Source organism: Stegodyphus dumicola, chromosome 6 (assembly GCF_044657685.1).
Source record: "Stegodyphus dumicola isolate Sdum_Otavi_A_Nest chromosome 6, ASM4465768v1".
In the NCBI taxonomy this organism is placed as follows: domain Eukaryota; kingdom Metazoa; phylum Arthropoda; class Arachnida; order Araneae; family Eresidae; genus Stegodyphus; species Stegodyphus dumicola.
Window position 1 is genome coordinate 21,830,002 of NC_140773.1, and position 13,230 is coordinate 21,843,231.

Below are 13,230 nucleotides of genomic sequence, written 5' to 3' on the forward strand. Positions count from 1 at the left end.
TGTACACAACGATCTGTTTTCAATCAGAAAAAAACATCTAGAGAATTGCATTGCGCATGTTATTGGTCTCTTCATCTGTACAGTGATCTGTTTTTGGTTTAAAAACATCAAAAAATTGAGCAAGTTCTGCATCGGCGTAGTTTTGATCATGAAAGTCTGTCGTTTACGAAGTACAACTGTACAGAATGCAAATTTGTGCATTCTCTACTGTGAAATAAAGGGCTATATTTTTGAAAAAATACAACGCTTTCTTTTTCATAAACCGGCAAACTCTGCAGTCCTGTTACGATTACTTACGTGGGGGGGGGGGGGAATCACTCAGTGCAACAAAAAGATGAAATCGGCCTTTGCGCACACGCGCATCCCTTGGTTGTCACATAAATATATTTTGGAGACGTCATGGGTTGCCTGTTTTTGGCGACAAAATGCATTGCCTCTTGTCAATGGGTTGCGGATAATCAGGAAGTACCGAAATAAGAGCAGCATATTTAAGGTGCCCAAGAGGCAACAAGATATGCTCATGGCGTTTATTTCGGCAGCTTCACTTGCATCCACATAAATGGGAACTAGAAGCACGAAATTTATGTTTACTTGCCTGTAGGTAGGAAATATGCCTGTAGGTAGAAATATGCCTGTTGGTAGAAATATGCCTGTAGGTAGAAATATGCCTGTACCAAAATAAGAGCAGCATATTTAAGGCGCCCAAGAGGCAACAAGATCTGCTCATGGCGTTTATTTCGGCAGCTCCACTTGCATCCACATAAATGAAAACTAGAAGCACGAGGTTTATGTTTACTTGCCTGTAGGTAGTTGATAGTTGATAGTTGACAGGGGACGTGTGCACCATCCCTTTACCGTAATGGTTAATTGGCATATGCAACACGTCCACCTCTATCTTGAGCCAGATGGGCCACACAGGCGCCCCGCACCATACACCGAAACCCAGCGACCAGGCCATTCAGGTGGCAGTCCAAAAGACCAAAGAAGCCCCAGGAGCATGTTCACACCAACCGCCCGGGCCTAGTATTTATTGAGTCAAAGTTCAACAAATACATGGCCAGACAAGGGCTCAAACAAAATAAATAAATAAATAAATAGATAAATAAATAAAGGGTACATTTGTAGTTTTGACAAAGCATAAGATTACAAAGGTGCAAGTGCCAGTTTTGAATAAATACTATAATCACATGGCAAGTAGGAAATATGCCTGTAGGTAGGAAATACATAAATGATAACTAGAAGCACGAAGTTTATGTTTACTTGCCTGTAGGTAGGAAGTTGGCGCATTTGGCGCCTGCGGAAAATGCAGTAAATATCCGATATAGCTTGATTGCTGTTCAGGTACGCGCCGTTTCCAAATGGAAGCTTTCTGTAGAATTCCATTGTATATGCATGTTAGATTGTAGTACTGTTATTATTATTAGCAATAACACTGTATAAATGACTTGTGTAAATATTTAAGATTAGTAATGCACAAATTTTTTTTTAGTCCAAACAGCATGCTTTGACGTTCTCTTTGTTTCAGAAGGGCGGTAACATTTTCAACTTCTGCGGAGAATCCCTGAAATTGAATGGTTCTCTACCCATCACCTCTTTTCCTGTCATCACGTACGAGAACGTGACGTTATCCTCCGTGGTGGCCACCACCACCTCACGCCACACCGTTGCCTTTATCGGAACGAGAAGTGGTTTTCTGAAGAAGGTAAGAGCCTTGTTTATTGTCATCTAAGCACAGAAACGAAACAAATGTAATCGTGGTAGAATAGAATAAAAAAGCTTTGTTCTCTGTAAATAGAAGAAAATATGTTTGTAAATATGTTTGTAAATAACTTAGTATGCTAGAAAACGGCCATGTATGTTTCTGAGATTGAAAAGCGAAAATTCCATATACCCAGAAATCGGTGTAATCCGCACTTCTTTTTTTTTTTTTTTTTTTTTTTTTTTTTGTTTTCCTCTGCTACTGTAGATAAATTTCAAATTCCTAGGTAATGTTAAGGATTATTTTTCTTTGCCAGAGCGGTACAGTCGCAAAGTGATCCATCATCGTTACCCTATCGTGTTTAGTTTCGCATTTTTTGGTGCAACTCGATTTCATGGAACTAACTCTCCACCCTTTGCTTGTCCTCCATCGGCTTGCCGCCCCTTGCAAAAACTGGGAAAAGTTCCCAAACTCAGCCGGGAAATTTCTGCTCCTTTATCTCGCCAGTTTAAAATATGTGATAGAGCATAAAATGGATGAAAATTAAAAATATATTATGTGTTTAGTGTCGAAAATCATTCACCTTTTTTTCTCTGCAATGATTGAGCGTCATAGAAATAGTTTAACTAACTTACCAAGCAAATTTTCATTCTTAGCGATGGAGACATATTAATAAAAAGCCTTACTTAGATTATCTGAAAAAAATAATAATAATAATGTGGACACTACATGATTTCCTTGTACGGCCTATTAAATTATACACTTTTTAGTCCAAAGGGATTTCAGTCCCGAAGGACTATTGTTTTCGTTTTGCGATTTTGCGTCGGACTCATAAACGTCGGTTCACTTTTCAAACTGTTGCCACAAAATGTTAGAGTCCTGCATTATATTTGAAGAAATTAAATAATGAAAAATCTGCATAAATGATTGTCTATTTCTCGCATTGTGATAAAACAATGGTACATAGAGCCATCGAATTTTGAATGACGAAATCCTACTGCGAATATGGGCATCTGAAATCCCAAATTTGGAATTTGTTTTATTATAGATTTTGTATTTTGTAAAACTTTAACGAATTTTTGATTTACAAACTCAATGCTTTAAAAGCGAGAAATGGCAACGTTATATAGAAAAAAAATACTTTTATCTCCAGCTCGCGAGACTGTGTATATCGGAAATTCTAAAGATATGCTTAATTTAACATTATTTTGCGATATTGCTCTTAAACTGAATTTTATGGTTTAAGTGCAAAGAACATGATATTTAATAAATAAAGGTAACACTCAAAACGTTAAAAAAACGCCCCTTTGGACGTAATTTAAAATCTGAAACATTTCAGTTTTTTTTTTTTTTCCTGCACTTCATTAAACTTATTTCCTCGAATTACTGTATTACTGTAACTTAATTAACCGATCCCTCAAGGCAATTTGAAAATGGCATAAAAAACTTAAAGTTTTGAAATTGAATATCCCGATACGGAGTTAAACTTTTTATATTTTTATTTTTTCAAAACGAGAATAAAACTTTTCCAAGAGATAAGTTTAAGAACAGGAAGACAGCGTTAAATTTGAATTTCGAATTTTTTTTTATTATCTATTTCATATTAAATAAAACTTTAATGAATTTTTGATTAACAAACTCAGGAATTTTAAAGTCAACAGTGGTAATACTGTATGGAAAAAAGTATTTTTAATCTCCAGCGCACGAGACTATGTATCGGAAATTTAAAGATATGCTGTTTTTAATATTTTGTGATTTTGAATCGAATTTTCTGTGGCGTAAGCGCCAAGAATGTGGTATTTTATAAATAAAGTAAACACACAAGACATTAATACTAAAAAGACAAAAAAAAGTTAAGAAAACTGAGCATTAGTATGATGAACTGAGTAAAGAATGAAAAACCAGAAAAATGTATGCCAACAGTTAACGCTGCGTCGGAAATTCTAAATGTATACTGCTATGCTGCTTTTAAAATCTTTGTAATTTTGCTGTTGAATTGCATAAGTGCGAAGAAAATGATGCTTAATAATAAAGCTAAAAAGAAAAAAAAAAAGAGGGGTTAGCAGGAGTGAGTGTAACAGCAGACTGGTAGACTCCAAGCTCAGCGAGAGTGTTAAAAGAAAACGCTATCAAACCCAAACCCTTTTGGGCGACCGTTAAAATCTGAAACCTTTCAGATTTTTTATTTCTAACTTTATTGTTATTCTTACCGTAACATGTGTCTAATCCAGGCACTGATTCATTGATTAAATCAAGTATATACAAGATATGGCGCTTAAACTTGGGAACATTGCTTTCGTCAGCAAAACCAACAGCTATCCAACTATTGAATCAACAAAATCTGATGTGTACACCACATGACTTCCTTGTACGGAATATTAAATTATACACATTTTTTCTTGCATTTCATTTAAACTTATTGGATTGAATTAAATCTACTTCGCCGACAGCGCATAAACCACAATAGAATAAGTGCATTCTTTAAAATTCACTCTAATATTTGTTTACCATAGCAGCACTCTGGGGCTAGATTCACTTAACAGTATTATATTTCGTTCATATTATAACTCATAATGCACAAAATTTATATCATTTAAAGAATAGAATTATCTAATCGTTGCCACATGTTCTATTCAAATACTATAACAAAGCTAGAATGATGTATAAAAGAAATTAAGCAAACAAAACAAATACGAAACAGTTTTTCACAGACGATTGAGTATTTCTCATTCAATTAATTCAGTTCTCACTTCGCGAGAAGGCAAAAATACATAAAAACTCAAAATATCTACATTAAAAATTACGAAGTAAATCTTAAACACTTATTTCCTCGAAAAAATTCCAGAAAGGATTAAACATGATTTAATTGGCGATATAAATGAGGGCGTTATCTTTGATGTTGCGAAGCTAAGTTTCTCTAGATTTGCAACAAATCCACTAGTCTGCTGTTTCAAATGTAAACAAGCAATGGCCGCCATAAAAAAAAGGCTTAGCGGCACTTAAACAATTGTTGATAATTCTAAAAATATTACATACAGATTTACTAAAGGCATAAAAACCTTAACCGGAAGATAAAAACAACATAATTCAATCATTTTTAAAGCAAAAAATGTACAATTTACGCCATATAAGAGTAAAGAAACCGAGATCATTGAGCCGGGTAACAGAGTGGATATATATATAAATATATTTATATACGTTTGGTGCGGCCGATCGCAACCAAAATACGAGGTGCACATCTACATGTTATAGCAGTCCTATATACAAAATTTCAACGTTCTGAGGCTACTCGTTTTTGAGTTATGCGAGATACGTACATACGCACGTACGTACAAACGTTCGTACAGACGCCACGAAAAATTCTCTTCAGAATTAATTTTAAAGCAGTTTTATAATTTTTTTTGGAGGAAGCGAGTCTTTTATTCTGTCCTTATGTACAGATATCACACAAAAACATCGTTAAATAGCATTCGATAGCGGTCAAATTGGATATTTTCGTTGAAATATGCTGTATGAAACTTTTCGCGATTACAATACTTCCTTTTTGCTTCGTACAAGGAAGTAAAAATGACGTTGGAATTACTCACAAAACCGATTTAGTTCCTGAAGTGTGTTCAGTGTAATTCGTGAAACAGATTTTAGTAAATATGTGGCTGTCGTGAAATTTTTCTAGCTAATTTTATTATTCATTCAATTTAGCTTTTACTTTCGGCTATTTATTAATATGTCATCATGGCGCCACTTATTTTCAAACTAAGTAATGGCAGATATTAGCCTCGTCTCATAATATTCCATCATGCATACGTTATAAGCACTATATAATTCAATAGCTATTATTTAACTGGCTGATTTGTATTGTGGAAGAGAAGCTGATATAAATCAGCCTAACAGCCGAATAAAAATGTCGACAATTCAAAACAAGCTGTACAGAAATTGAGTATTAAATTTCGGGAAGGAGAGAAGCCTTCGCTTTCGAAACCGATTTGTTTTATCGTTGGACAGAGATGGTTCGTATTTTTCAGTCTTCCGTAATAATCAATTCAATTGAGACCCGTATATTGACTGAAAAATATGTTCCTTTAAAAGAAATTGCCTCCGTTAATCATAGAGTAGTATCAAGTGGGTTGTTCATTTACGGCATTTATAATCTTAACAGATCTTTTTCACTCTTTATAGAACTCGATTTGAGGCAGAAATGTGTCTTGCGTAAAAGATCTCCAGCAGGGCCACTTAATCGAAAACAGCCCGTCTTTTGCTTTATTTATTTCTTCTTTTACGACATATTATTATTTATTTCTTTTACTTCTTTACCACTGGGCTCTCAATGTTCGTCGCGGGAGCCGGATTCCATTATTCGACTGGCAGCGCCCCGCGGCGGAAAAAAAAGACGAACCTCCGCGGGTGGATGAGGAACGTAAACGCCACTGACGATCCCGGGGTCAAGACCTCTCGGCAAGAAAGCGAAAGCTGTGTCGACGGAGGTCATCCTCTCGGCGGGGCGGATCCTGTCAGAAAAATGTCGAGGTCGCATCATACGCGAGCGACACATTGCGAGTGATGAGTGACTTGTTTCGATTTCGGGTCACTGGTCCCGAACGTCCTAGCTGCTGCTGATTCTTTTCCTTCTCTGGTTTCTGCATTTTCATTACCTTAGCATAAGGTGGTTTAAAATTTCTGGCTTTATTTGAAGATGGTAGTGAACACGTGCATGCGTTGACTGGGATATCTTAGAATGCACTAGCGAAATATAGCCCTGCGGTTTTACACAATTTCTGAGTAATCTATTCGTATGAATTGAAATAATTCCTGCATTTAAACTTGCATTCCAGATTAAGATTTGACTTGAAATTACTGTAGATAATTACTGAATTAGATTTTTGTAGCGTAGTTTATGTGAGATGAGATTACTTTGGGGTGCTTGGCGAGATTTGCGCCGGCGAAACGGAAAAGTACCAATTATTATTAACAGCATGAAGTCATTGGCAACTCATGCTTCGGAAGACTGTATTAATGGAATTGTCCCCTTCACTGATCTTCCTCATCCCGCTTCTTTAGAACCCATAAATTTCTGCGATTATAAAGAGACTGCTGAAATAAGTTTTCATATAGTTTTCTTTACAGATGGCAGCAAGATGAACAACAAGGTTGGCCTTGCATTTGTTCTTTTTGAAGGCCATTCCGAGATTTGTTTTCTTAGACACCGTATACGGAATGAATGTACAGTTTTTCAAGCAGAACTTCTGTGCATTTATCTTGCCGTCAAATGGATCCAGGATCATGGGACAACATCCTCAAAGTACCTTATTTGTTCTGATTCTCTTTCTTCTCTTCACCTTTTGAACAGTATTACCAGCTGCGATATATTAGTTATCGAAACCCTAGTAACTGTTAGTTCACTTAGAATTAGAGGTATTGATATTTGCTTTTCTTATGTGCGTGCTCATCGTGGTTTCTACGGAAATGTAAGAGCTGATTAACTTTACCCATTGATATCAACATTAGCATTCTAAAGAGTTATTGGAAGTCCTTTCATTATAAAAAGCTTTTAGCTATGTGGAATGAGAAATACATTTCATCTTGTAATGCTGAAGTCACCAAAAATTTCCTTCCTTCTATTTACCATAGACTGAATTCCGAGTCTTTCCTCTCGTTAAATTTTAAAGTGTCTCAGTTTTTATCTGGTCACGGTAAATTTGCAAGTTATCTGTTTCGTTTTAATCTACGATCAAACAATTTATGTGAATGTTCAAAAAGAGTTTCTCAGGATGTGGAACATTTGATTTTCTCGTGCCCTACAGTCGATGACCCTAGATTATGCTTACAGAACGATTTGAAAATGTTCGGAGTGACTTGGCCAGTGAACTTATCTGTTTTCGTGAAGTCCAGACTGCTGTTCTCTGCTTTTGTTCGCTTTATTTATGCATGTAATTTTTAATGTTTATTTATACATGTAACCTTTAATGTTCTAGTTAACTTACTTCTGTAAGCCCCGTGTTGTACATATGTGGTGCACGGGGAGTCTGTATGTTCTCAAAGGAAAAAAAAAAAAGGGGTCAGAAGACGAAATTTGTTTAGCTAGATTTAAAGGACAGGGCCTTCTCTTACTCTATTTCAAGTGTTCAAATTTATCGGGTAAATAAATAATAATTTAAAAAATTCTCCATTGCTCTTATTAAAAAAACTGCGACGGGAAAAAAACCGAGTTAGAGTAAGAAATGATAAATAACGTGTCTTGCCCCAGTAATGTCCGCTCGAATGTTGCGCCACAAATTTATTTCCCACGGATTCGGTTTCCATCCCAGGGGCATTCCGATAGGAACCGAAGAGCACCGCTCCCAAAGGGGAAGAACGAAGAGCCGGGACACGTTAGGATCAGGACGACATCTGCGTCGTGCGAAGGCGAGACAGCGATGATGTCTTAACTACATGTCGAGGATGTCGAGGCAGGAAGAAGGAATGGGTCCGGGTTGAGATGGATAGGACCTTGGGGAATCTTGCGGAACAGAGATATGATCGAGGAACAAACTCTGAAAAGCTTGAGCCTCTTACATGGTGGCGTAGCAGGAGTTTTCTTTTCTGCCTCAGGGATCCGAGAAAGGGGTGGTGATCTGGCGCGTGGCACAGTGCCACCTCACGCGCTCGTCTTTGCCAAGAACACTCGCTTTGTTATGAATGAGTATAAATTGGGGAACTGGGATTGGTTAGTTAGTGGTGTAGTGAATTACCGAGAGAATCAAGTTGCTGTTGATTTTCCACCGTGACGGAAATGCTGCCTTCTCCCATCTGTAACTGTGCTAATTCTCTGAGTAGTGCCATTCATACACAGAAGATTTCTGTTTACGATTTATATTAAGTACTGTCTTACAGAGCATAGATTCTAGGTCCATCAACACACTTATGTAATTTTTAAAATAAAGTAAATGGACACTGAGATGGCATTAGGGTTTCTGCCGCCTGGTGCTGTTACTGTTGTTCAGTACCGCCTTAAGTTTTAAAAATTTTGGCACCCGATGAGGCCACACCGGCTATCGCGCCAGCTCTGAATGAGTTTATCCATGCTGTAAGGTTAAGGTCATTTTTACGGTTTGTTTTCGTGTAGTTTTGTTTACGTCGATTTCTACGTGTGTTTGTTCTCTTAAAATCTTGTTATGAGTTTTTGACTTATGAAATATATATGAACGAAAATAATATTAATTAGAATATGAAAGAAAATAACTATTTTAATTGACTTCCAATTCCTAATATCAATTTAAATATCCCTTCAAAAACTCTGAAATATGTCACTTTCGTCTGCATTACTGTAAAAGCTTGCCCAATTACTGTTCATGATTAAAACAAAGGAGCCCAGCCTATAAATAACTCCGCCCAGGTGGTATAGTGGTTAGGGGAGTTGATTGCGATACCGAAGGGCCCGAGTTCAAATCCCGGAGAAGTCATAGGTCTAACTGTCCGTCCCTTCATAGGAGGTAACGGTGGTCGCCTATTAGGTGCCTCCACTATAAAATGGCCATCACTTCCGTCCTTAGGATTGGCCAATGTCGAAAAAAAGGCAAATGCCCGCCGTTCGAAAATATATATATTTAATCGAGGCAAACACGTTCAAACTGTTAAATTCGAAAATACTGTCCAGGATTAAAATAAAAGAGCCGAGCGTATGAATAACTCCAGTTGCTTAATACGCATCACTTTCTTCCCTGCTCTCGCCATGAAAACATGTAATTAACTGCTTGGCAGCTTCAGTAGTTGTAGCAATGTAATTTGTATTTATAAAACTGTGGGGCGCGTATAGCACCCCTAGTGGTATCAATCAATAAGATATGCGCTTAGATTATTACTGTCCAGAAATAGAATCATGCTGTAACTATCCATTTATTTGTGGTTCTTCCGAAATTCCTCCCATTTAGGACGCCACCAGTATGTCTGCCGTTTCTAACACCTTTCCGGCCATGGCATTCAGAGTTAATTAGGATCTTCATCTCTCATAACGTCCAAAAATAAATGAAGTGAAGCAGAAAATGTGTGTAATTTAACAGGCGGTACAAGGAAGTCACGTGGTTTCCACATAAGATTTTTCTTATAATAATATGTATTCTATTATAAAATTTCTTTAGCTAGTATTTAATATTATACTACAAGCTAATACAGAAATATCCCACATAGGTGTCGCACAAAAATGAACGCCTTGTGCTCGTTTAAATCAAACAAACAGTTTTTTGCAGCCTTGACAACAATTCTGCTTTTACCCCGTTGCACATAAAGCAAGGTTTCAAAGCATTTCTAAGTTACGCTCTTCGCCCATTTTCTGTGGGCAAGCGCAAAGTAGTTAACATTTTGTACATTATCCTATTAAAATGTAAATTTAGAATTTTAGTTAATATTAATTGTACAGGAATAACTGTGCAAAGCGTTTGATACCGACAGTATTAAATATTGGTACTGAAACTACGTTGGTTTAAACGCATGTACAGTCTGCGTCTGCACTTACCCCACGTCATCTTATTTATATTTATTTAATCGAGGAAACACGTTTAAACTGTTAAATTCGAAAAATATAGTATGACAGAAACTGAAATATAACTCATAGCAATCGTTTAAAGAAAAAAAATTTCATATGTCTGAAAGCCTCCCAGTTGTTTCAGCGTCCAACCGTTTCACCGTCGTCTGGAGACGTTATAAAAAATTATTATAGAATTTTATCTTCGTCTGAAAACATTGTAAAGAAATCTTGTAAAATTTCAGAACGGAATTCCACTTTCATATGCATTTGTCTTTGGAACCAGTTTTAAGAAAACAGACTTTTTAAACCCTCGCTTAATTGCAGAAATATTTTTTTTTAAATGGCGTATCGTATCATCCCCGCTACTATCTTGCGTTTCATCGGAGCAAGATAATAGCACTTTTTCTTCCAGCTCTGTGACAACTGTAGCTTATCATTCTGTCTTGAGATATGCGATATTAGCTGACTGCGTATTTATGGACAGAGACTGAGCCTTTCCAGAATACATTGCTGCCGGAAGAAGACTCTCAAATTCATCCCGTAGCGCATCCTCATATTCCTCCATGGTCCCCTTCCTAGCCGCATTCACCCATTTTTTTACGACGGCTGTCCACAAGAGAATAAGAAGAAGGGACCGTACTCTGAATGCATTATACCGTTTGAAATCGTTGCTCTCATAGACATATTCGAATGATACTTGCATTTACTCTTTTACCTTTCCATATCCATAAATGCTGTTTGTTTTTTACTATTACGTCTACTTTAATGCTGTTTTATTTCTTTGATTTGATAGGGTGTCTCACTCGAAAGAAGCCCCGTGAAAAGTGTGACTTCGTTTCCTTGTATAATAAAAAGGAAATGAAGTCACATTTTTACATGACATAGCTTTATATTTGAAAAATGAATATGCATTAAAAGAGGTGCTGGAAGTGATCTTTCCCTACTTGTACACGCAGTTAAACATGGCGCTGCATGTTCTCGTATGTTGCTGCCAGAGCATTCAGCGTCACTTCTTTGGATTTCACGACGGCAAATCGTCGATGTGTGTGGTTTGTGCTTCTAAGCATTACCTTTAAGACGACCCCATAGAAGAAAACTCAAGGGAGATGAAGTCTGCAAAAGTGATACCACGGCGCTCATATTCGCTGTAGATGTGTGGCTTGTTATCCCATCTTGCTGGTAAGCCAAGTGTCTGCTCCTCATCATCCAGCTGATTCACAAATTCATGACAAAGTGCCTGGTACACTTCATTGATGACAATAAATTATTTAAATCATAATTAAAACATTTAATAATTAAAAATTGGCTCGAGGATGCGCCGCTATTGTAATGAACAAAACCCACCCACCCATCTTCTGTGAATGAAAGGGTATCGAGTTTTCTATGATTGCTGTTGTGTTTACGAATGGGTGATGTATCAAAATTTCCATGAACGTCTAGAATAGCGATTGCTGTCCTATGATTTAGAGCATCTAAGCTTTGGACACCTTCCCTGTGCCGAGTAAGCATCACTATTGTCGTTGCGAAGGGGGTGGACATGCAATCTCTCGATGACAGTCTCTGGATATCGTTTTAGTGCCGGGAGTCGAGCTCGTTAAGGTCCCAGGCCGAAGGCCTCGTAAAAATTCCCGGTCGTAAAAACATTTTTTTCCCCGCCGCCGCTCGGGGAGGACGAGCCATAAAGCACTCGTCGCGCCTTCCTTCCTCTTTTATTGGTTGAATCTTGCCTTCTTCTTCGCCAAAGAACTAACTGCGCCTTGTTAGCGAGATGGTTTATAATGTAGCGCGATTCAGTTGGGACATTTTTGAAGAACCTGGCTTGTTACGTACCGCAGAATTTTGCATTTTAATGCAGCCACATATGCTGTTCCAACGGGAGATTTCCGCGTTGGTACTCACCTCTGCCACTTGCGTAAAATGAATCTAAACTATCAACTTCAAGGAGTTTTATGTTGGCGATTCTTCTTGCTAGGCCGATGTAAATCATGGGGGTCATTTTTTTTATTAGCGAATTGATTTGTTCTCGATGTATAAAATGTATGATTTACATGAAGAGAAACTTCGGGTTCCTCATTCTAACGTGCGCTTTCACCAGACATTCTGCAAGCGTTCGAGCTTGCGCGGATGTCTGGAGAAAGCGCACGTTAAAATGAGGACAAACGTCGTATAAAAAAGTGGCTAAATTTTAAATTGCGTAATATGTTTCTAAATAATTGCGTATGCTTTTTTTTTATCAGCAGCGAAATAATAGAGAACGTATTAAGAATTTTGGGCTAAATTTAATGTTAAAACTAACGTTAATAATTTATTCTAAGAAATATCAAAGTGATCACCATACTCCTTAATCAACCTACATCCAAGATTATCAAAATGAAATTTTTATGTATGTAGTTAAAAAGAATTTGTTGGATGTATATTTAATATTTGCATTTATTTCTTTTTTCTTTTGCCTTATTTATTTTCTCACTGTTTAATTTTATGTTATGATTTACAATAATCTTGTTACTGGCAACCTGCTTTTGTCTTATTATTGAGTTTGTGTGAATGGCAACAGTTGTTCATGTTTATGTTTCAGTAGAATAGCGTTCTTAGCCGCACTGTACTGCAGGCAATTTTTCTCTTAAATATTTTATGTTTAGAATATCAATAAAGTTTATTTATACAAAGCTGAGGTGCTACTTTGGTAGACGGTTGCACGGATTTTTGGCGATTTACGTTGGCCGAATTGTTGGCGCGATTTTTACAAACGTCAGCCATCTTGAAAAACGCTGTTTTTACGCATAGTAAAGTATTCGAAACTTAAAAAATAAATAAATAAATATCGTTAAAAGTAATGGATTAATTTTTTGTTGAAAATGTCATTTTTTAAGATGGCAGGCAAGTGTAAATAAATACATTTACTATGAGTATAAAATACTAAAGTAAGGTTATTATTACTTTCATATAGCAAAGAAGAGAATAAAAACACCGCTATAAAAACATTGGGCCAACGTTTAATTAGATTAAAATATTACTGAAATTGAATATCGAATTA

The 13,230-nt window shown here is 36.7% G+C and overlaps 1 protein-coding gene across 6 annotated transcripts in view; it reads left to right on the top strand.

The window, feature by feature from the left end:
- Positions 1-13,230, top strand: part of LOC118192366 (plexin-B-like) — a 447,998-nt gene that overhangs the window by 325,979 nt on the left and 108,789 nt on the right. For 4 of the 6 annotated variants that reach the window (XM_085818164.1, XM_035363312.2, XM_035363315.2 and 1 more), the window contains one exon: positions 1,526-1,702. In XM_085818164.1, coding sequence (XP_085674290.1) covers positions 1,526-1,702 — 177 coding nt within the window. The remainder of the gene's footprint in view (positions 1-1,525; positions 1,703-13,230) is intronic. The other 2 variants (XM_035363314.2, XM_035363316.2) reach the window with 1 other exon arrangement.